General features: G+C 40.5%; 1 protein-coding gene across 3 annotated transcripts in view; it reads left to right on the forward strand.

Annotated features, from left to right (window-relative positions):
- The window catches only part of LOC132825807 (neural proliferation differentiation and control protein 1-like), a 199,906-nt gene that overhangs the window by 81,606 nt on the left and 92,785 nt on the right, over window positions 1–25,515 (forward strand). For 2 of the 3 annotated variants that reach the window (XM_060841295.1, XM_060841296.1), the window contains exon 2: window positions 881–1,012. The exons of the other annotated variant lie outside the window; for it this stretch is intronic. In XM_060841295.1, the coding sequence (XP_060697278.1) occupies window positions 881–1,012 (132 nt within the window). The remainder of the gene's footprint in view (window positions 1–880; window positions 1,013–25,515) is intronic. 3 annotated transcript variants of the gene reach the window in all.

Raw genomic sequence — 25,515 nt, forward strand, 5'->3', positions numbered from 1 at the left:
GTTCACTGAAGATGTTACCTTGTATGGTGACGAAACATCTGAAAATGAACCTTCCAGCTCAGTGAGAAAACCTACATCCAGAACCTTAACCTAAGCTGCAATCTTCTCAAAACTCGCTAACAGTAGTTCTGTTGAACATATTTTCTCTCAAACTGAGATTATTGAAAAATCTAGCTCCTGCTGTAAAGTGGGTGCTACCTGAATGAAGTTATGAAACTTAGTGTAAATACAAGAAGCAGGAAGCACATAGTGAGCTATGGATGAACTCCAAGCATTCCATTCAATTTAGAGATACTATGTCCTCCTGTAAGTGGTAGTCAGTCTGCTTTAGAATTATAATTTACAGATGCCGGTGTTGGACTGGGGTGTACAAAGTTAAAAATTGCACAACAATAGGTTATAGTCCAACTGGTTTAAATGGAAGCAGTGCTCCGAAAGCTAGTGCTTCCAAGTAAACCTGTTGGACTATAGCTTGGTGTTGTGTGGTTTTTAATTTAGAATTATAATGTACTGTATGAAACGAGGGCAACATTGGCCCATTTTACTCATGCTGTCTGTAAAAGGACTACCCAAATTATTAGTAATCTTTTCTCTTTGCTGATGATGCAATACTTAGCAATTGAGAGACTGGCATCCTATTTGGCTGTTGGAGAGACCAAAAGGAGCTCTCAAATAAGTTGTGTAGAAACTGTTCCAGCTATTTTGCTGTACATCACATCTTATTTAACTTCTCAATAAGAAACCTGCATGGACAAGAACACAGGTAGGTAGTAATGGGGTTAAGTGCAAGAAGATGGGATCAACAGATTGTTTTGTTTGTCATCTTAAGATGTGCAAAATCTGCCAGTTTGCTGAACTGATTTTCATCTGTGTCCCTCAGCTGAAACCTGCCCTGGTAAACTGGACTGCATCATAAAGCGACGTGAACCTTGCATGACAGGATTTGATCACTGTGGGTCATGTCTCTCTGAATTTGTTGAAGATGAGAAAGGAGATTGTGTAGAGAAGCACAGTAAGTGGTGAAAACATTTGAATTATTTGTTTGAGTTCTTTGCATCTACCCCTACTGAATTTGAGGCCCACAGAGAAAATGTTTACATTGCGTTTGTGTTTTATTATATATGTGCTGCTTTATATTGCAAGTTACTTAGATCACTCTCACAGATCAAATCTTTTAGAACAGGAACTCAACCTGCCTTATCCATTCTGGTTTCTATGATCTCAGCTCCACATAAACATAATTAGCACTGCAGCCCTTGAAATTGCCCTCACAGGCCTCTGATTTGCCAGGCTACCACTTCCCTTCAAGTATGAATGAAACATAAATAATGACATTAATCCACATGTTGCAAATTAATTCAAAGTATTGATGTTTATTACTGTATAATTCCCCTGACCCCATCACTCAATGTGTTTTATATTCCTATGCTACTTGACAACTAGATTATTTAAGGTAAAAGGAAATATGTTTTCTCTCTTCTGTTTAATCTCTTTTGGTTAATCGTCTTTGTGAGTCTGTAATCAGTTTGAGGGATGAGATGAGGACAAGGCAACAAAATGAAGAGCTGACAAATTCTCTGGTCATATTCTTATCAAGAGTTTTTAAATTACTCTGCAACTTAGATTGCAGCAATGTCCATACTCTGCAGTCAACTGTGCAGTCAAAGTCTGGAGGTACCTTTTCCTCCACTCGAGTGGATACTTGAAGGAGTTGCAATGCTATAAAGAAACTTGGAAGAGCTGAGTTTAGGATTTGTTACCCTTTGAGCTGCTTGTGAGATATGGCAACCAAGCACTAACAGTCCGGATGGTTTTTCAAACCCCTGAGCATCAGTTTGTAGTACATTCAGCAATCAAATTCTACAGCTAATAATCTCTCACTTTGGGTAGATTTTATTGCTCTAAACTATTTACAAGAGTGACTGATAGGTAAAGATAAGTTGGTCTGACAAACTGTCTCTCACTGTATCTGGAATGTCACAACCCAACACTTTCCAACTCCCCTTCAGCAGTTACACCTCCTCGAAGAGGTAAAACAGAAACACCAACGAGGAGAAAAAGCAGGTACTCATAGGTTGTGATTCTCAATTATCATTTTCTCACAGTACAGCAATGATTACCTGCACAGTTCCACTACATGTTGAACTTGTTGGATTAGGATGGAGTTTTAATTAAATTATTGACTCTACAATAATGTACATTTGGTAATCAATCAGTCAGTGTTAAATGCTATATACAAGTTACATATAGTTGCAGTTGACTGGAGAAGCAACTGTGAAACTACAGACGAAAATAAGTGATATGCGTACATCTACTTGTCTGATTGTTTAGTGAATAGTTGTTTTAAGGATAGCTGATCCCAGACTAGCATTCCATATTTTGCATCAAAATATATTTGAAATCCATTTATAGTAAAAGTAAAATGTCTAGCCCTGGTGTAAATGTTTTCCTAAATGATATCTTCTGAAAATGCAGATAGAAAATCATTGCATCTAGAACTGTTTACATTGTCCAATTTTCGATTAAAATGTTGGTGTCAAATCTAAATGGTGGTTGCCAGTAAAATATGGTGAGTCGCGTTGCTAAACTGTACTGCAACATCAGTCGTCTGTTGTATGCATGAGTAGTAAAACCTAATCTTGCATCAGTGAGTATGTAGGTTTGCTCTGTGATTTGTCTAGTGCTTTCAGCAGTAACCTTGTTGCAAAGTTCAAATCAGAAGCCCTAGAGTTGTATAGAATGTGCAAGATGGAACTTGAAAGGGAGATTTGAACAGTTGAAAGGCAGATAAAATGAAAGAAAATCCCAAGTTATTTTATAGTTACATTCAGAGTTACAGGTTAATGAGCATTAAGAACCATAGTGGTAATGTAAATTCTAAATGAATACAGTTGCTGAAATTGCTGGGTCAGGCAGCATCCGAGGAGAGAAAGCAGAATTAACCTTTCTAGTCCTGCAAACCTTTTCCTGGGTGGTCCCAAAGAAGAGTCAATGGATCCAAAACATTAACTCTGCTTTCTCTCCACAGATGCTGCCAGATTTGCTGAGTTTGTCCAATAATTTCTGTTTGTTTTATATTTCCAGTATAGTGGTACGTTTTGTTCTAAATTAATACTTTGGTTCAATGCTCACTCATGCAAGGGGCAATATGAATATAGACGTCAGGGAAAAAGTCTCTGATGCAATTAAATAAATCAGTAAAGGTAGGTTGACTGGTCAGTAGACTTACAAGTAGATAAATCTCTAAGGCTTGATAAAACATATCTTATGTGGACTGAGACAAAGGAGGAAATAGGATGCTTGCAAAATGTTCAATTCCTTTTAGACCACAGGAGAAATGATTAGATTAGATTACTTACAGTGTGGAAACAGGCCCTTCGGCCCAACAAGTCCACATCGACCCGCCGAAGCGCAATCCACCCATGCCCCTACATATACCCCTTACCTAACACTACGGGCAATTTAGCATGGCCAATTCACCTGACCCGCACATCTTTGGACTGTGGGAGGAAACTGGAGCACCCGGAGGAAACCCACGCAGACACGGGGAGAACGTGCAAACTCCACACAGTCAGTCGCCTGAGGTGGGAATTGAACCCAGGTCCCTGGTGCTGTGAGGCAGCAGTGCTAACCACTGTGCCACCGTGCCGCCCAAATGCTGGAGGATTGGAGGACAGTCAATGTGATACTGTTATTCAAGAAGGCAGTAAGGAATTAAACAAGGAAAGTACAGGCCGGTCAATCTAACCTCTGGTGGGGAATCTATTAGAAGCAATTCTGAGGGATAGAATTAATCTGGGTGACACTGTGGCTCGGTGGTTAGCACTGCTGCCCACAGCAGCAGGGACCCGAGTTCGATTCCAGCCTCGGGCAACTGTCTGTGTGGAGTTTGCGCATTCTCCCTGTGTCTGTGTGGGTTTCCTCCAGGTGCTCAGTTTTCCTCCCATAATCCAAAGATGTGCAGATTAGGTGAATTAGCCTTGCTAAATTGCCCATAATCTAGGTTTTCAAGTCAGGGGTAAATAGAGGTTCGGAGAATGGGTCTGTGTGGATTGCTTTTCGTAGGGTCGATGTGGACTTGTTGGCCAAAGGGTCGGTTTCCACACCGTAGGGATTCTATTTATAATTCTAATCTGCATTTGGAGAGGAAAGATTGATAAAGAACAGTCAGCATGGCTTAATTAAGGGGATGTCTGACCAAGTTGATATGAATTTTTTAATGACCAGATGTCTAAAGGACAGTGTTTAAGATGTTGCTTACTTGACTTCAGTAAGGCATTTAATAAAATCCTGCATTGGAGACTAATAGCAAAGAACTCATGGCATCCAAGGAAACTTGGTAAATCGGATTCAGAATTGGCTGAGCAGCAGGAAGCAAAGGGTGGTTATTGAGAGGTGTTTTTCTGACTGGAAGTCTGTCCATTTGGGCCTTATGGGGTGTCATTGTTGGGTTCCTTGCTGTTTTTGGTGTATATGGAAGGTTTAGACTTAAATCTAGGAGGGTTGATCAGAAGTTGGGAATCATACAAAAATTGGTGAGATGTAACTAGTGAAGAGGATAGCCTTAGACTATGAGAGGATAAAAACGGGCTAGTCAGATGGGCTGATCAGTTGCAGATGGAGTTTAATCTGGGTCATTGTGGTATTGCACTTGGGGTAGGACAAACAAGCACGGGAATAAATGATGAATGGTAGGACCCTGGGAAGCACTAAGGATCAAAAAACAAAGAACATTTACAGCTCAGGAGCAGGCCCTTCAGCCCTGCAAGCCTGTGCTGATCCAAATCCACTGTTTAAACCTATCGATCAATTCCTAAGGATCTGTATTCCTCTGCTCCCCACTTACTCATGCATCTATCGAGAGACACCTTAAATGAATCTACCGTGCCTGCCTCTACTACTTCTGGCAACATGTTCCAGGCGCCTACCACCCTCTGTGTAAAGTACTTTATGCATGTATTCCCCCTTAAACCTTTCTCCTCTCAACTTGAAAGCATGACTGCTCGTTACTGAATTGCTCACCCTGGGAAGAAGCTTATCTCTAGCCACCTTGTCTTTACCCTTCATGGTTTTGTAGACCTCAATCAGGTCCCCCCTCAATCTGCTTTTTTCTAATGAAAACAATCCAAACCTACTCTCCTCTCTTCATAGCTAGCACCTTCTATTCCAGGCAACATCCTCATAAATCTTCTCTGCATCTTCTCCAAAGTGTCCACATCCTTTTGGTAATGTGACCAGAACTGTACACTGTATTCTAAATGTGGCCAAACCAAAATCTTGTACAATTGTAACATAAGCGCAGATCATCCTCAGTATCCTGATCTGGGAACTTTGGTGTGTATCAGTACAAGTGGGTAAAGTGGAAAAGTAGGCATATGTATACTGGCCTTTAGTTGATTGTATAAGGGAGGGTATGCTGAAACTTTATGAAGTATTGTTTATCCCATAGCTGGATATGGAATTCTAGACTATATGAGAGATGTGTATGCACTGGAGAAAGTGCATATGCAGGATATCTTCCAGGATGCTGCCTGGGCTGGTTTCAGTTATGCAGAGAAATTGCACAGACTGAGGATTGTTTTCATTGGAAGAGGAGATTGAGATGTGTAAATTATGAGGATCATAGACAGGGTAGAGAGGAAGAGAGTTTTTCACTTGGTAGAGAGATCAGTGACCAGGGGCATAGATTTAAAATAAGAAGCAGAAGGATTAGAGGCGAGGTGGGAACAAACATTTTCACCCAGAGGGTAGTGGGAATCTGGAACTCACTGCTTTTGAAGGTGATCAAGGCAGAAACACTCAACATTTAAGAAGTGAGTAAATATGCACTTGTGATGCCAAGGTACACAAGGCTGTGGGCCACATGCTTGAAAATTGGATTGAAATTATTAGGTGGTTGTTTTTGACTGGTGTGAAAGTGATGGATTGAAGGGACTTTTTCTGTGCTGTAGATCTGTATGACAATGATGTTTCTGGAATACTCCAGCACATTGACTGAGAGTGGAATATAGTTACTCGACCATTAAGATATTTTCAGATGAACCTGTTCAGAGAGTTGTTCCACATCTCTGGAGCAGGTAGGACCTGAAGAAACCTGGCTTAGAGGTGGGGTCACTACCACTGCACCACAGAACCTTTTACCATTTTATAATTCTGCTTGAATTATATTGTCACGACAGTCAAATGTGCACATTCTACCAACATTCTTGTGGCTTGCACTAACTAACCAAGTATTACCGGCTGAGATGGTTGTCCAGAAAATGAAAACCTTTGATTCCAACTTGTCTAAAGGTTAGTCATGCAGATTTCCATATGCATTGTCTTGGGAAGAAAATCTGTTGATGCTGTAACTTTGAAATAAATTCTCTTTGTCGTTAGTATGGATGTTTACCTTATGTTTTCATTACTAAAGACAGCAAGATACAGGATCTGCTTTCACGTCGTAAGACTGTAAGATAAAAGAGTAGCATTACGCCGTGTGGCCCATTGAGCCTGCTCTGCAAATGAATCATTGTTGTGGTTTTGTTCGCCGAGCTGGGAATTTGTGTTGCAGACATTTCGTCCCCTGTCTAGGTGACATCCTCAGTGCTTGGGAGCCTCCTGTGAAGCGCTTCTGTGATCTTTCCTCCGGCATTTGTAGTGGTTTGAATCTGCCACTTCTGGTTGTCAGTTCCAGCTGTCCGCTGCAGTGGTCAGTATATTGGGTATACAAATGCTGGAGGAAAGATCACAGAAGCGCTTCACAGGAGGCTTCCAAGCACTGAGGATGTCACCTAGACAGGGGACGAAACGTTTGCAACACACATTTCCAGCTCGGCGAACAGAACCACAACAACGAGCACCTGAGCTACAAATCTTCTCACAAACTTTGAGCAAATGAATCACGTTTGTTATGTTTTTCAACCTTGCACTTTTCCACATTGTATTCCATTTGCCGTATCTTTGCCCACATGCCTAGCCTGTCCAAATCCTCCTGCAACCTGTCCACTTCCTCAATGCTATCTGTCCCTCCATTTGTCAAATGAAACTTAGCAACAATGCTCTCAGTTCCTTTGCTCAGATTGTTAATGTATAATGTGAATAGTTGTCATATCAACAACATGAAGTGAAACTTCACTTCTCACTAGCTGCCATCCTGAAAAATTCCCCTTTACCCCATGCCCTGCCTTCAGCCAGTCAGTCAGTCTTCCATCCAAGCCTTACTTTGCCCATAAAACCATCAGCTCTTAGCTTATTTAGCGGCCTGTTGTGCAGCACCTTGTCAAACACCATCTGAAAATCCAAGTAGATCACATCCGTTGGCTCTCCTTTGTCTATAGTTGCTCATTGGCTCCTCAAAGTATTCTCTCATGTTTGTCAGGCTTGACCTTCCCTTGACAAAGCATGCTGACTTAACCCTATTTAACAATGCACTTCCAAGTACTTTGCAATCTCATCCTTAATAATGCACTCTTGTAAAATTGTACAGAGGTCAAGTTATAGTTTTCTGTCTTTCACTTCCCCCTTTTTTAAATAGAGGTGTTACATTAGCCAACTTCCAGTCTTCCATGACCCTTCCTGACAGTGATTCCTGAAAGGTTGCCACCAATGCCTCTGCAATCTCCTAACCATCTCCTTCAAACCTCTGGGGTAAAGTCTGTCTGGTCTGGGTGATTTATTCATCTTCAGACTTTTCAGCTTCCCCAGCACCACCACCTTAGTGATAGCCACTATACTCACTTCTTTCCCCTGACTGTCTAGAAGTTGTGGTATGCTGCTGATGTCTTCCAGCATGAAAACTGATGCAAAGTACCTATTCAGCTCCTCTGTCATTTCTTTGTTTCCCATTACCACTTCAGTGCCATTTTCCAGTAACCACTCTTGTCTCTCTCACCTTCTTATACAACTTTTAAAAACTTGCACTTTTTTTTATAGTACTAGTTAATTTATCTTCATATATTTCATCACCTTCATCTCCATTATTGCTTTTTTGTCATCTGGTTTCTAAAGGCTTCCCACTAATCTTCACCACACTGTTTGCTTTTATACTGTCCTTGACTTCCCTTGTCAGCCATGGTTGCCTTGTCCTTCCCTTTAATGTGATTCTTACTTGGGATGAACTTCTGCTCTGCCTACTAAATGCTGCCATTGCTGCTTCATTGTCTTCCTTGCTAGGCTCCCCTTCCAATCAATTTTGATCTATTTCTCCCTTTGTTTTTGTAGTTACCTTTACACAATTGTAATACCTTTACACCTGAGTACAGTGGCTTCCTTTAAAATTGCAGGGTGAATTCTATCATTGTAGTCACTGCCCCCTTGGGGTTCCTTCACTTCAAGCTCCCTAAACAACTCTGCCTCGTCGTAGTTGTAGATATGTTTGCTGAGCTGGGAACTTGATTTGCAGACGTTTTGTCCCCTGTCTAAGTGACATCTTCAGTGTTTTGGTGCCTCCTGTGAAGCGCTGCAGTACTGTCTTCTGGAATCTGTTTGCTTCCATTCCTGCTACTTCTGGTTGTCGGTTATGGTTGTTCATTGTAGTGGCCGGTGTATTGGGTCTAGGTCTATGTGCTGATTGATGGAGTCTGTGGATGAGTACCGTGCTTTAAGACATTCTCTGGCTGTTCTGTTTGGCTTCTACTATGATCATTATGTTCTCAAATTTGTGGTCCTTGTCATCTGCATGTGTAGCTATTGGGGACAGCTGGTCATGGCGTTTAGTGTCTAGTTGGTACTCATGGATGCAGATTGCTAATTGTCTGTCTGTTTGTCCTATATAGTGTTTTGTGCAGTCTTTGCTTGTAATCTTAAATTATGTTTGTCTTGCACATGATGGGTAAGTGGGTCTTTTGTCCTCGTACGTTGTTGTCTGAGCATGGCTGTTGGTTTATGGGTTTTCAAGGATCCCGGTGGTCGGAGAAGTCTGGCTGTTTCGAGATGTTTTTATGTAAGGTAGCGTGGCCAGTGAGTTATGTCATGGCATGTCCTCGTTGCATTGTTTGTCTGTTCGGCACCTGCGGATGAAGTTACGGGGAGATACGTTCTTGGTGAATACTCTGTTCTTCTCTTTGTCGGTCGGGAGTGCTGTAATGTATTGTACCTCTTTTAAACAGGGTCCAAATGCAGCTTCTCAAGTCTGCCTCATTACACATCACCAAATCCAGAGTTGCCTGTTCCCTTGTAGACTGTACCACAAGCTGTTCCAAAAAACCCACCTTGTAGGCATTCCATAAATTCTTGTTCTTGGGATCTACTCCCAGCTTCATTTTCCCAGTCCACCAGTGTATTGAAATAGTCATAGCGATGTACAGCATGGAAACAGAGCCTTCAGTCCAATCCGTCCATGCCGACCAGGTATCCCAACCAATCCAGTCCCACCTGCCAGCGCCTGGCCCATATCCCTCCAAACCCTTCCTATTCATATACCCATCCAAATGCCTTTTAAATGTTGCAATTGCACTAGTCTCCGCCACTTCCTCTGGCTCTAGCTATGATTATTCTAAGTGTTCCTCTTGCATCCCTTTGCCATCTTCTGATTTATTTACTGTCCCACATCCTGACTGCTGCATGGAGGCCTGTACATTAACTCTCATCAGGGTTGTCTTTCCTTTGTGATTCCTCAATTCTACCCACACAGGTTTTATGCCATCTGACTCTATATCACTTCTTGCTATTGACTTAGTTTAATTTCTTACTAACGAGGCAACACAGCCCATTTCAATAGGATACATATCCATGGATATTTGGTTCCCAGCCCTGATCCCCTTGCAGCCACATCTTTGAGATACCCACAACATCACACCTGCCAATTTTAATCTGCATTACAATCTCGTTCACCTTGTTTCACAATACTGTGTGCATTAAAGTACAAAGAAAGTGAGGATTGCAGATGCTGGAGATCAGAGTCGAGAGTGTGGCAGTGGAAAAGCACAGCAGGTCAGGCAGCATCCAAGGAGCAGGAGAATCCTGATGAAAGCCTTATGCCCCATTGATTCTCCTGTTCCTCAGATGCTGCCTGACCTGCTGTGCTTTTCCAACACCACCCTCTCGATTGCATTTAAGTACAATTAGACAGGGTACAAGTCCCTAAGGAAATGTATTTTTTCCACCCTCAACCCATTTGATCCCTGTTGACAAACCTGCATGTGCTTTGTTGCATTATATTGTTTTATTCAGTTTCTTCTTTTTTCCATGTTTCTCTCTAGTCACTGGCTCTTCCTTTCACTTCTCTGTTTTTCAGCAATCTCCTCCAATACCCTGTGCCCCAACTTCTGAACCTCCTCCCTTAACCCTGCTCCCTCACTATAACCTGGACTTTCTGGACTTGAAGGAAAATGCTATCTTTGTATAGCTCCCAAATAAATATCAATATTCAGTATTTTTGTATGAACAAAATGTGTTAAATCAAAAATGAAGATGAGTCAGTTTTGTGTGTTGACTGTTCAGAGCAGTTTGTGTATGAAAGCTATGATAGATGGGGTTAATGTTCATTAGGGAGACAGGCAAACAAGAATCCAGGAAAACAAATCCCTTGTCCAGTGAAAATGCGCCACTTCTAAGAGTAATCAATTGTCACGTAATACAAAATTAATTAATCTGTTTCACTTAGAAGCAAAACTTCTTGTCAAACCAGAGTTTAAAATAATCAGCTTTCCTTGATAGCTTTGTTTTCCTTGTCAGTAACTTGAACAGTGATGATAGTCCTGATTAACCATCTTTTGTGTAATAAGACCTGAGCATACATATTCTGATGATTTGCATAATGCATTGAAGGCAGTTGTGGAAAATGTGTTCTGATTCCAGCTGTTCAGTTGTTTGCCTCAGTTATTGAATGGTTTGTGATGAATGGAAATTGGAATTTCATGATATAATTAGGAAACAAAATAAGCTTTGTTAATTTCAAATAATGATTGTGGCTGTCCGTCATAACTTGGAAGTTACATTGTTAGTTATATAACCTAGTCAAGCAACCTTTTTGGATAACAAATACCAAGCAAGAGTTCAGAAGATGGAAGTATTCCAATCCACCTATTTCTGCTTCCATCATTTATGCACTTTTAAAAAAAAAATCAAGGATCATTTAATGGTCATAAGCAATGAGAGCACTCAGCTGATTTTTTTTCTCTCTGGCTTAATGCTGAGAGTGCTAAGACCATTTGTACCCTCATTGCCTACTGTTAAGAGCAGCTAAACCTCAATACTGTACTCTGCACAACTTACAAAGCACCCAACATTTAATAGACTGTTACAGCGTTTTCTGTCTGACTTATTTATGCTTCTCAAGGGAACTTTACCCAATAGTCTGACCATCCCTAATAATTTTTCATCTTGTTTCCTGTAGTCCTGGTATACTAATGCTGATAGAACAATGATGATGTCTAAAGCATAAAAGTAGCCCCTGCTATAGATTTTAAACCAATGGAAATCCACATAAGATTTGTGATCAGCATAAAAATCTTTAATTACTAGTCCCCATCAGTTCCAAAGATGTCATATATGACTTCATAATAATTTGGTTTCCAACTCGACAGATGCTGCCAGACCTGCTGAGTTTCTCCAGAATTTCAGATTTTATCTCAAATATCCATAGTACTTTGTTTTTATTCCTAATTGCCAGTCTTGTTCCATGAGAGAACCCTGTTTGGCCAAGTTTCAAAGCAGCATTATAACTGCTGTTTGCTTAAGTTCAACTTGATATGGTGGCACACCGTTTAGAGGTAGGCTGTACAGAAAGTCTGGATGATACAGGCTGAACCAGTTTTTCGTCGGTGGAAGAAATGCTGATTTTGTTTTGTTCAGTTCACCTAACAGCTTTTCTGAAATGTTTCGTTCAAATCTTCATTCTTAGCATAAAAAACAGCTTTCAAACAATTTGTATTAAAGTAATTATCCCTGCCATTATGACACATTTAACTGATTTCATCATCTCTTCCACCTGTCGCTTGAAGATGAAACCCGCCTGATGAAGAGCTTGTGCTCGAAACATCGATTCTTCTGCTGCTCAGATGCTGCCTGACCGCTGTACTTTTCCAGCACCACACTCTTGACTCTGATCTTCAGCTCCTGCAGTTCTCACTTTCTTGCCATATATGGCCCATGGCATTCCATCCTTTCTGTTCCATCTCATCTTTTCCATCTTCAACCCTTCCATCTTTATCGCTTCATCCTATCACGAGTGGATGGGATGGATCTACCTCTTCAGCCTAGGGAGTTTGCTGTTGGGTTTCCCTGATCCTCCATTTGCTTTTACTGCACAAATCCCCATATTCCTGCTTTCGCCCCTACCAACTGTTAACAGTTGCAAGTGTGTCATGTGCTCCACTCCCGAGTTCCCAGGTGTCTGTGCATGCACCAGATGCAGCCAACCAACAGATGTGTTCTTTAAAGTGACTGGTAAAGCTGTCTGGACAGACAGACTAAGGGTGCAAATTTCCCCTCTAGCAGTGGTGAGACAGGTGGGATAATAATGAAGTGAGTTGGCCCTGGAAGAATACATTTCCTCTTCACCCACTTCAGTTAAATACTGTGCAAGATGTCCATTGGAAACTTTCACACTTCAGTAATTCAAATAACATACACTTAAGAGCTTTAGGTCTTCACTTCTCCATTGTCTTGCCTGCCAAGAAGTCAGATAGAGTTTCCGAGCTGGATATTCAGGGTGACCTCGCCCTTGGGTCTAAGTCTCCTGATTGTCTTCTCACTAAGACTCGCATCTGCAAAAGTCAAAGGAAAAGGAACTACCCTTTAGTTAATCCCTTAAAGGGTAGGCCTCAATTGCCAGTACTCTTGACCAAGAATTTACTGTCCCTTGATTGGCTTGCAACTTCTAGTGAATCAAAATGCCACTGTAGGGGCTTGCAAATTGTTGAGAAACTCAGTAGTCACCTTAACAATCGGCACAGTCTACCGAGCTTTCTCACTAGTGAGGGCAATGAATTAGTCAACACATAACACTACTGCCTCCATGCTTTTTCCAGAAAAAGGGATAAATGTGGCCTGAGTAATTATAGTTGGGTATGGTTTTATTTATTGCCTGCTATGTAGCCCTCTGACCACTTGTAAGTAAACAACTCGAGCCTAACCATTATGTGTGAGTGTATGTGTTTATACGTGAGGAGAAATTCAGTAGCAAGTCAATTGAAGCTTCAAAACTATTTTCAGATAAAGCAAAAATCTATGTAAGGTTGTTTATACCATTGTGCATTCTCCCTGTCAAACTACCTACATACGTGCATTGTAACTGTATTGCGGAAATTAACAGTTTTTCATTTAGTTAGGTATCAGAATTGGAAAGGCAAAACTGTTTCTTCATAAATAATTGCTGAAAAGCAACATATCTGTTAACTGTTTTGATATAAAAAATAACATGCTTAGCAGTTCCTAATTTGTTACTCTAAAACAGAAAATGGAAAAAATTAAAATGCAGCATTAAATTTCTTGGAAACAGAATATTTCAAAAGAATGCATCAGATACATAAATGATTATAATAAAATGTCATTTCTTTAACATGAGAACAATAACATCTAATTATGTCAAGAAGACAAACCACTTTGAACTTTTAAGTAATCCAAACAGGCAATTTAGATTCCGTCACTATATTACATGGCACCGTTAAATATTGATTCTGGAGGAAGAATAGTTAAAGTTTTTCATTTTGAAATCTGACCTTTTCATCATTTTATGTCAAAAATATAATAAGTAGTCCAGTGATTCCAAATGTTGAACTTCATTGTTGGAGTAATGGGTTCTTTTTACTGAGTGAATAGAAAAACACCACATCTGCTCATTTATTCTATACTGAACAATTGAACTAGAGAATCTATCAAAACTGTTCAGCTAAGACCAGAACCTATTGTAATGATTTAATATTTCATTGATTATTCTAGTTCTCCAGTCCCCAAATATTAGCACATTGCATTATGAAAGTCCATTAAAAACTGAAATACAAGAGTTGCACTTAACAAAACTTGATTATCCCATGTTTTGGTTTAATAAGTAGCTGAGGATATGAGTCCACAGGTTACATATGCAGAGGACCTGGCGAGTATCCGAAGGACACGGGTGGTTAATCGAATGCCGGATAACATAGCTTAGCCAAGAATTGGGATCTTGCGATCTTGCTGCATAATCCGACATTTGGATAATTGAATGCCGGATAATCGAGGTTCCTCTGCACTGCTTTTATTCATTAAAGCGTTCGGTGCTAGCCCAGTGGCTCATTGAATTTCATCTGTCGATATTGTGTTCATAGGAGTTTTAATCAGAAAACAAAGCAGGTTTGGGTTAGCCAGAGAATATTAAAGACTGAAAATTGAATTACAGTACCAAGGTGTTCAATAAAAAGCTATGTACCCAGTGAGTCTAAGTCTGGCTTTAATTGAGGTGGGAAGTTGGAGCATTGCGCACAGCCCTTCATAGAGGTGGTTTAACATTTTGAATAAAATAACTAAACTGTGAGTCATAGTGTCCAACAGAAGAAAAAACAGGCCCATTGGCCTAACTCGCCCATGGTGACCTGGTTTCCTAAACTGAACTAGTCCCATTTAGTTGTAAGCTTACTCTCAAATCTGTTGTGCAGCACTGTATCAGGTACCTTTTGAAAGTCTGTGGACAGCACATTAGTTGCATTGTGTTCATCAGCACTTGGTTACCTATTCAAAAAATTCTAAAACGCTATGTGATCACAATTTTCCTAAGAAATACATGCTGACTTCTACTTAAACTCCATTTGTTTGTGACTATTACTTTTGTCTTGTTACCATCAGTGTTTCTTTTAAACTTTAACTGTAATTGCTTGTTTATTGCAAAGCCATATTGAGGAGAGTTGTGGATCCAGGGAAAAGTAACTTTGCACTAATATACCAGCCTGTCTGCTTGAGCAATAGCCACAAAGCCTCTGATCCCACTCCTTCTCCCACAGTTTCTCACTGTCTCTGACCTCTCCAACTTTGTCCTGCAGATTTCACTGACCAGTTCACTATCTGATGAGAGGTTATAACTGTCAATGAGTCAAGGAGCTAATTGATAACATCACATAAGGTACAAAATTAAAACTCTATTTAGAAGAGATTTCCATCTTCTAGGTTCCCTGCACGTATCCAAAACAATCTCCACCACCATGCAGCCTCCAGCTCCACTTCTGATTCCTCTTCCTCCGTCTCCGTCTCTTCCTCCGTCTCCGTCTCTTCCTCCGTCTCCGTCTCTTCCTCCGTCTCCGCTTCCGTCTCCTCCTCTGTCTTCTCCTCCACTTCTGCTTCCGTCTTCTCCTCCTCCGCCTCCGTCTCAGTCTCCTCCGCCACCTCCTCAGTGTTCTCCACTTGGTTGTCCTCGACCACCACCACCACCTTCTCTTCCTCCTCCTTGTCCTTTTCCTCCTCCTCCTCATCCTTGTTGTCCTTGTTTCCTTCCCCCTTCCTCTCCTCCTCCTCCTCCTTGTCTCTCTCCTCTCCATTGAACTGCTCCTCCTTATCTTCATCCTTCTACTCCTCGTCCAATTCCCTCCACTGTTGTCCTACTCCCCTCCCCTCCCCCCCCGTTGTTGTTGTCCTCCTTCTCCTCACATCATCCTCCTCCTACCCCCCCATCGTCGTCATCCTCCTCTCCCTCCCCCGTCGTCATCCTCCTCTCCCTCCCCCATCATCATCCTTCCCCTCCTCCTTCCACCCGTTATCGTCCTCCTCATCAACCCCTGCCCAGCCCCCTCCCCTAACCACTACCCTGTAAAGCCACAAATGAACTCCTAACCCCTATACTCAATAGTCTGACCAATAAAGGAAAGCATATCAAATGCCGCCTTTACTATCCTATCTACCTGAGACTCCATTTTCAAGGAACTATGAATCTGCACTCCAAGGTCTCTTTGTTCATTAATACTCCCCATGACCTTACCATTTAGTGTATAAGTTGTGCTCTGATTTACTTTTCCAAAAATGTAGCACCTCACATTTATCTAAATTAAACTCCATCTGCCATTCCTCGGCCTGTTGGCCTACCTGATAAAGATCCCGTATTAATCTGAGGTAACCTTTGCTGTCCACTATACCTCCAATTTCAGTTTCATCTGCAAACTTTCTAACTATGTCTCCTATGTTCACATCCAAATCATTGTACAAAATGGCAGCACGGTGGCTCAGTGGTTAGTACTGATGCCTAATAGTACCAGGGAACTAGGTTCAGTTCTAACTTTGGGTGCCTGTCTGTTGGAGTTTGCACATTCTCCAATGTCTGCGTGGGTTTCCTCTGGGTGCTCCAGTTTCCTCCCACAATCCAAAGATGTGCAGGATAGGTGAGTTGGCAATTCTAAATTACCCATAGTGTTTAGGGATGTGTTGGTTAGGTGCATTAGTCGGGGAAAACGTAGGGGAATGGGTCTGGGTAGGTTGCTCCTTAGAGGGTCGGTGTGGACTTGATGGGCCAAATTGCCTGTTTCCACACTGTAGGGATTCTATGCTTCTATGATAAATGATTAAAAGCAGTGGACTCAGCACCATTCCTTGTGGCACACCACTGGTCACAGGCCTCCAGTCTGAAAAGCAATCCTCCACCACCACCACCGCCTTCTACCTTCAAGTCAGTTTTGATTTCAGATGGCTAGTTCTCCTTATATTCCATATAATCTAACCTTGCTAACCGGTCTACTTTGAGGAACCTTGTTGAATGCCTTACTGAAGTCCACATAGATAACATCTACCACTCTGCCCTCATCAGTCCTCTTCATTACTACTTCAGAGAATTCAATCAAATTTGTGAGACATGATTTTCCACACACAAGGTCATGTTGACGATCCCTAATATGATGATGCTGCTCCTTTAACAAGGTTATGTAGTCCTTGTTTTTGTTTCCCCAGAAAGTTGTAAAAACACAGATTCTGAAAAATCTGGGCTTCAATGGGATTTCGGGTCAGTTTGATAATAGCAACAGATGCTGCCTCAGGAAAAGGCTTTCACGTTTAAATAAAACACTTGTACAATGAAAGGGAAATGGCCATTTCTCCCAGTTCAGCTTTGCTCTGGTTTGATTTGGTTTTTGGCAGTTTGGCTGTTCACTGAAAGCAGTCCAGCAGTTTGAGGCTATTGAACCATGAAACAGCTACATGAAACAGGCTGTTCCATGCTGCCATTTCTGACATCTCTTCTGTAAAGACCCTGTGTTTGATTTTACCTTTTGTGCCAGAGGGTATTTACGGGAATCGTTGCAAATATTTGGAACGGAATCATTAAATTGCAATAATTTGTTAGTTTTTTGGATAGGTTAAGTTATTCTGTAATCTGTTCTCTTTTGTTTGTGTTTTATTCAGTAATATTGTAAACAGATTCTGCTGTGTTTAAAACTAGTGGTCTGACCAAATGCAGCCCTCCTAGAATATCTGCCATACACCCGTTTAAAACAACTAGCAAAATTAAGATCTGGGCTACTTTCTTGCAGTGTTTTGAGGGGGGCCGCCCTGGTCCATAACACAAATCAGTCCTTGCCTATCCAAATACATGTAAATCCTGTCCCTCAGGATTCCCTCCTAACAACTTGGCTCACTGGTCTATAGTTCTCTGGCTTGTCCTTACTACCTTTCTTAAATAATGGTGTAACATTAGTCAACCTCCAGTCTTCAAGCACCTCACCTGTGACTATCAATGACCCAAATATCTCAGCAAAGGGCTCAGCAATTACTTCCCTAGTTTTCCACAGAGTTCTAGGGATTTATCCACCTTTATGCATTTTAAGACATCCAGCAACACCACTTCTTGTGGAGATTTTTCTTCAAGGTGTCACCATCTATTTCCCCACCTTCTATATAGAGTCATAGAGATGTACAGCTCTTCTATGTCCATTTGTACAGTAAACACTTATACAAAATGCTTGTTTAGTATCTCCCCTATCTCCTTCAATTCCACACTTAGGATAGGTAAAAACAATGACTGCAAGATGCTGGAAACCAGATTCTGGATTAGTGGTGCTGGAAAAGAACAGCAGTTCAGGCAGTATCCGAGAAGCAGTAAAATCAACGTTTCAGGCAAAAGTCCTTCGTCAGGAATACAGACAGAGAGCCTGAAGGGTGGAGAGATATGCCTTGCTGATCTTTGAGGGGTCATATTCTCTCCCTAGTTTCTCTTTTATCCTTAACATTTTGTAAAATCCCTTTGGATTCTCCTTAACCTTATTTGCCAAAGCTATCTCATGTTTCCCTTTTTGCCCTCCAAATTTCCATCTTCAGTATATTCCTACTGACTTTACACCCTGCTAATGATTCACTTGATCTCTGCCATCTATGCCTGACATATGCTTCTTTCTTTCTTCTTAACCAACACCTCAATTTCTTTCTTCATCCAGCATTCGCTACACCTACTAGCCTTTCACCCTAACATGAATATTCTGTCCCTGGACTCTTGTTATTTCATTTCTGAAGGCTTCCCATTTTCCAGCCATCCCTTTACCTGAGAACATCTGCCCCCAATCAGTTTTTAAAAGTTCTTGCCCAATACTGTCAAAATTGGCCTTCCTCCAATTTAGACCTATAACTTTTAGATCCAGTCTATCCTTTTCTATCACTGTTTTAAAACTAATAGAATTATGGTTGCAGACCCCAAACCCCCGCCCACCTCACTGACACTTAAGTCACCTGCCCTGCCTTATTTCCGAAGAGTAGGTCAAGTTTTGCACCATATCTGGTAGGTACATCCACATACTGAATCAGAAAATTATCTTGTGCACGCTTAACAAATTCCTCTCCATTTTAACCCTTAACACTATAGCAGCCCTAGTCTACATTTGGAATGTTAAAATCCCCTACCATCATCACCCTTACAAATTTGTTTCTCAATTAGAAATGTACCAGAAAATCTTTTTTTCTTTCCTTAGTTTGAACTCTGTGACTCTAGTCTAGCTTCAGAATTGTTAATAATCATTTCAAAATTTGTCTGATGTTTGAAATGGATTACCAAGTCAACCAGTCAAGTAAAAACCTGTCCTCCACCTTCACAGGCAACCTTGACAATGCACCCATATCCTAAGCATTAACGTAAAACAAAACCTAAAATGAATCTTTATGCAGTGCAGTTGGTAATTCAGATTGAATTATGAAAATGCATTGTCATAAAATGGCTGCTTGTAACGAACTATATAGTAATTGCCACAGTTAGAATTGGTGGATGAAAGCAAATGTCTTTCTTACAAGGAAGTGAAGCAATGTGAGTTTAGTTTCTCCTCTTTCAGGGGCCTGTTTCACAATAACACAGACTGACAAGAAGTCACCTTTATGGATGGATGCAACAGGACTCAAAATTAAACTTCTCTTGTTTAGAAAGAGCCTTTCCCTGTGCAGTCGGTCATGTACTATGGTATCCCAATGACCTGTACTTTTTAATATAGAGCTTGCAGGAGGTAAATATATTATTCAGCCCAATAGTTTCATGCTATCATTTTTGCTGTCCATGAACCCCGTCACATCCTACTTTATCTGATCGGCATTATTTCTCCCTCATGCTTCTCATAAATGCATCTATTCCAATCACCTGTACTAACTAATATTACAGTAAGTTCCATATTCTAACGATTGTCTGGGTTCTGGATGTAGGTTTGCTTACTGAGCTGGAAGGTTTGTTTTTAGATGTTTCATTACCATACTAGGTAACATCATCAGCGAACCTCCGGATGAAGCACTGGTGGTATGGCCGGCTTTCTATTTGTTTGGGTTTCCTTGGGTTGGTGATGTCATTTCCTGTTCTTTTTCTCTGGGGGTGATAAGTTGGGTCCAAGTCAATGTGTTTGTTGATAGTGTTCCAGTTGGAATGCCATGCTTCTTGGAATTCTCGTGTGTGTCTCTGTTTGGCTTGTCCTAGGATGGATGTGGTGTTCCATTCAAAGTGGTGTCCTTCCTTATCCGTATGTGATGATACTAGTGAGACTGGGTCATGTCATTTTGTGGCTAGTTGATGTTCATGTGTCTTGGTGGCTAGTTTTCTGCCTGTTTGTCCAATGTAGTGTTTGTTGCAGTTCTTGTAAGGTATTTTGTAAATGATGTTAGTTTTGCTCATTGCCTGTGTAGGGTCTTTCAAGTTCATTAGCTGCTGTTTTAGAGTGTTGGGAGGTTTGTGAGCTACCATGATGCCCAGAGGTCTGAGTAGTCTGGCAGTCATTTCCGAGAATGTCTTTGATGTAGAGGAGAGCGGCTAGAGTATCTGGATGTGTTTTGTCTGCTTGTTTGGATTTGTTGTTGAGATTGTCTGGGTACTGTCCTGAATTTCTCATTGGATTTATTATTGGCCACTTTGTATTCATAATCACTAGCTATAGATTTGTGTTTAGAAGCTAGATTGCAGTCCACAATGAAGAGAAACAACCTCAAATTTAGTGTGAGCTAGGTAATGCATCAACTATTTTGTGCTGACAATAATGTCCTCTATCTAATGCTCATTCTGATAATGTCTTCAAAGCACTGAATAGTACTAACAATTGATTCCTACTTGTTAACTAAGTTGCTTTAGTGAGGTTCGTGAAATTAATGACTAATGGCTGACATTTATCTCTTCCTGGTATGAGCCATCTTGTGTCATAAACTTGAAAGTACTACAATTATAAAGATGCTTCTTCAAGTTAATTAGGAAAGCTAGATATAAAACAAGGCCTTGTCTTGCATCAAATATAAGGGATTAATCATGGTCGATTATGACATTACTACTGAATGAAATGAACCCCTAACATGATGAATTCCATTGAAGTATAAAGAAATACCAGAAGGCATTTGACAGCGCTCAGTAAACATCATTAAAAATCATGGGATTTGTAGTTTGAGTGCTAGGTCAAGACAGGATTTAAAAGAATCAGTTTTTGTCATAAATTATCTCTGAAAATGCCATATAAATGCCACCTGTCAGTAGTGGATTGTAGGAAATGTATTAACAAAAATGAAAGATTTTTAAAAAATTACATTCACTTGTCTTTTTCTTTTCATAGATTTCATAAAGTTTTTCAGCATATAAACAGACCCTTCGGCCCACCATATCTATGCGGACCAACAAACACCAAGCTACATTGATTCCATTTATCTGCACTTGGTCCATAGCCTACTATGCTCTGGCATTTTAAGTGCTAATCTAAAATCATTATACATGTTGCGAGAGTACCTTTTTCCTCCACCCATTCAGGCAGCACTTTCCATATTTCTGCCATCCCCTGGGTGAAAATAAATTTTTGTCTAAACCACTTATTCATCACCTTAAAAGTTATGCCTTCTGGTTTTAGACACGTCTGCCATGGGAAAAGATTCTCATGTCTACTCCATGTATGCCTCTCTCAATTTTGTATACCTCAAATCAGATTCACCTGTCAATCTTTTCTGTTCAAAGAAAACAAACCCAGCACGCCTAGTCTGTCCTCCTAACTGAGACTTTCTTTCCCAGGCAATATCCTGGTGAACCTCTTCTACTTCTCTGCAGTGCGATTATGTCCTTCCAATAGTGTGGCAACCGGAACTGCACACAGTATTCTATCTGTGGCTCTGACAATATTTCATAAAGTTATACAGAGACGTCTTTATTCTTTTTGATATTTTTCATTCCTATCCATCCAAGTATTACACCCAACAGCTCAATGCATGTTTTTGGTAGCATACATAAGTTGCTGTTAAACCATTAAAGATTGCATCTGTACAATGGGCTGAATTTCGAGGATTTTTTGGCTTTGTGCAGCTTATACTTGAAGCATTCGTTCTTTGATCGAATATGCAAATTGCTGTTTTCAGTAAATTATCCAATTTGGCACAATAGTTAGCCAAGTGTATAATTCTGTTTACAAATTGCATGATATGTAGATTAGAAAACCTGCTTCAAGTTTTGTATTTCTATTTATAAATGGTTTCTAAATGGGTCCTTTTCCATTATTGAAAGAAATTTTCCATTTTTGAGGGGATTTACTTTGCATATTTAACCACATTTTTCATAGAAGTAAAGAGATCAAAGATTCTAAACTAAAGCAAAATTTGAGACTTCTCTAAATGTAACATTAGCTGACCAGCATTAGATGTTTAATACTCTATGTAATATTCTGAGGACTCTTGTGGCACTGTTAGAGCCAGAAAGTCTGGGTTCAAGGCCCATGTATTCCAGATGTTAACTAAGATACCTCCATGTAATATTTGAAAAAAAATGTTGATTCCAGGGCTTAAATTAAGTTTGGTAAGGATAACCAATACATGACCACAGATTCAACTGTAATGGCAGTGAAGTAAGGGAAGATGCAACTGATGTATTTCTTATAATCAGATATGGATGTTGATCTCAATCAACAGGACATCTGAACCGTCCTACAACTTTTCTGTTCAGTTCATCATTTGAAGTTCCTGTCTGGCCTTTAACACAATGTTTGTTTGCATTTTATTTCGACCTTTCTTGCTATTGTCTACAGTTGGGGCGGCACGGTGACTCAGTGGTTAGCACTGCTGCCTCACAGCACCAGGGTCCCCGATTCGATTCCAGCCTCGGGTGACTGTCTGTGTGGAGTTTGCACATTCTCCCCGTGTTTGCGTGGGTTTCCTCTGGGTGCTCCGATTTCCTCCCACAATCCAGAAATGTGCAGGTTAGGTGAATTGAACATGCTAAATTGCCCATAGTGTTAGGTGCATTAGTCAGAGAGAAATGGGTCTGGGTGGGTTACTCTTCGGAGGGTCAGTGTGGACTTGTTGGGCCAAAGGGCCTGTTTCCACATTGTAGGGAATCTAATCTAATCCACTTTTCTATTAAGTTTCAATTTCTTTTGTGAAGCAAATTAATGAAATCCTCACCTTGATCCCCATACCCAATTACTTCACAGTTTCCTCCAGCTTTTTTTTGTTTTAGATGTTTTAATTAATCTGTTCAGAAATGTTATTACTCTCACACATAAAAATTGAAAGAACTACAGATGCTGGAAATCAGAAACGAAAAACAAATTGCTGGAGAACTCAGCAGGTCTGGCAGCATCTGTGGAGAGAAAGCAGAGTTGACGTTTCGGTTCAGTGACCTTCTTCAGAGTTAATGCACACCTCTGGAGTAGGTGAGAGATGAACCCAGGACTTCTAGCTCAGAGGTAGGGAATTACCATTACACCACCTTTTCTGTTTTATTGCTGAAGTTGTACCCACCATTCTCCTCTCTCCTCACAGCGCCCCCACCCCCCACCCCACTTACCTGAACAACTTTCTCTTACCTCTTGAATAAGCTATACCTTGTTGGACACTAATTTCCTTCACCAAATCCATACTAACTGTTATTCATGTGCTTTATGTATCACCTGAGTGTGTATTCTTAAGGCTTGCAGATCTGCTAAAGTTTTAAAACATGTTGCTATTAGTCTGATGATATCTGCAGTTGTTGATAATGAGCTGAAAATGTGTTGCTGGAAAAGCGCAGCAGGTCAGGCAGCATCTAAGGAACAGGAGATTCGCCGTTTCGGGCATAAGCCCTTCATCAGGAAGGGCTTATGCCCAAAACGTCGAATCTCCTGTTCCTTGGATGCTGCCTGACCTGCTGCGCTTTTCCAGCAACACATTTTCGGCTCTGATACTCCAGCATCTGCAGATCACACTTTCTCCTCGAAGTTGTTGATAATGGTCAGACATGGTGTTCTGATGTTGCATTTATTTCTTAAGGAGGTAGTGATGCTAATAAATCATCAGCCCATAAAATTCAAATAGAATACACCAAGTTTAAAAAAGGAACAAAAAGATAGAATTGATAAGACTAAAAATATTGGTTTGTTACAATTCCTTCAAATACTTTTTTTTATATAAATGGGTGATTGCTGTACATTATCTTTTCTAGTTCTAACCTAACCACCCCAAGGTTCAGCCTGTCACTCAAAGCTAAGGTTTCAGACAGTCATTTTATTACTTTTGCCCTTACCATTAAAGCTTTATCCAATCTATTCGGGTATTATCTCTGCCATCTAGACATACACCCATTTCGTTGATGATTCGTACGACATATAATGTAGGAAGTATTCATCAGATTTTTTTTTGTGAATGACTTCCCAACCTCTCCCCTCACCTGACACGTCAGGGTTTTTTAAAAATTTAATTATTTTTCTCACTCACCCTGTTCAGATATGTTTTTACACACCTGTGGAGCAGGTGGGACTTGACTGTATAGGAAGCTTTCTGCAAAAACTGATGCACTTCTGGGGACAGCTATTTTAACTTACAAAACATGCTAGTTGACAAAAACGAAAACATTGGGGAATGTTGCGGACAAAATCCCTTAGTTTACGTAGAATAACAGTTAGTATGGATTTGTTGAAGGAAATTAGTGTCCAACAAGGTATAGCTTATTCAAGAGGTAAGAGAGAGTTGTTCAGGTAATACTGTTGATGTGAACATGGACTTCAAAAAGATGTATGATACAGTGCCTCACAGTAGACTTGTGAGAAAAGTTATGGTTCATGGAATGGAATGGACTGTAACAGTGTGGGTATGACATTTTCTGAGTGATAAGAGACACATCATAATGGTTAATAAGTATTTTTCAAGCTGAAGGAAGATATTGTAGTAGATTCCTGTGGGTTAGTATTGAGACCCTTGCTTGATCTACTTCTCTATGCATGAGACAACTTCAGAGCTTGCAAATAGTAGAAAATGTGGGAACATTGTAAACTGTGAGGAGAATAGTGTACAACTTCAGAAGGACTTTGACAAGTTGGTGGAGTACGATGGGTGGCATATAAAGTTCAATGCAGAGAAGTAAGAGAATGCACTTTAGCACATAGAACTTGGAAGAGAGAGCATAAAGGACACTATTCAAAAAGATGTGCAGGAGCATCTGGGTGTTTCTGTTTGCAAGTTATTAAAGATGACAATAGATTGAGACAACAGTCAACAAAGCAGACAGTATTCTAGTCTTTATTAATAAAGGCATAGAGTAAAAGAGCATGGAGTTTATGCTGAGCTGTTCTATACTGTTTTGGGTCCACATTTTTGGTTGGTTATGGACACTTGGAAAGAGTGCTGAAGTGGTGTACAAGAATGTTTTCAGTAAACATCAGTTATGAGTATGGGTTAGAGATGCTGGGGCTGCTTTTGTAGGAGAGGAGATCTGACCGATGTTTTCAAAATTGAGTGGGTATGGACAGAGGACTCGGGGGACAAAAACTGTTCCCATGCATAAGAAAATTGAGAACCAGAAATACAGATTTAGAGTTTCACAAAAGCAAAACGATATGAAGGGGGAAAACAACTTTTTTTCACAGCAAGCAATTAGTCAGGATGTGTGGGTAGCAGTAGGTTCAATTGAGGTATTCAAGAGGGCCTTTAAATAGACACAGCATGCAGAGTTATGAGGAATATGTTGGAGATCTACTCTCCAAAACAGCTAGAACATTGCAGGTCTTATAGTCAGAGCCTTTTGAAGAATCATATTCAATATGTTTGGTATTTCTCACAACCTTCTGATAATCACCAGATACCCAGGAGATAATTCCACTGCACAGCAAAATCATACCTGTCTTTCAACAATTTCACAAGCAACTTTGTCATCAAGACCTTGTTTGAGATGGGCCTCCAAAACAGCATCACTAA

Source organism: Hemiscyllium ocellatum, chromosome 21, assembly GCF_020745735.1.
Source record: "Hemiscyllium ocellatum isolate sHemOce1 chromosome 21, sHemOce1.pat.X.cur, whole genome shotgun sequence".
Taxonomy (NCBI): domain Eukaryota; kingdom Metazoa; phylum Chordata; class Chondrichthyes; order Orectolobiformes; family Hemiscylliidae; genus Hemiscyllium; species Hemiscyllium ocellatum.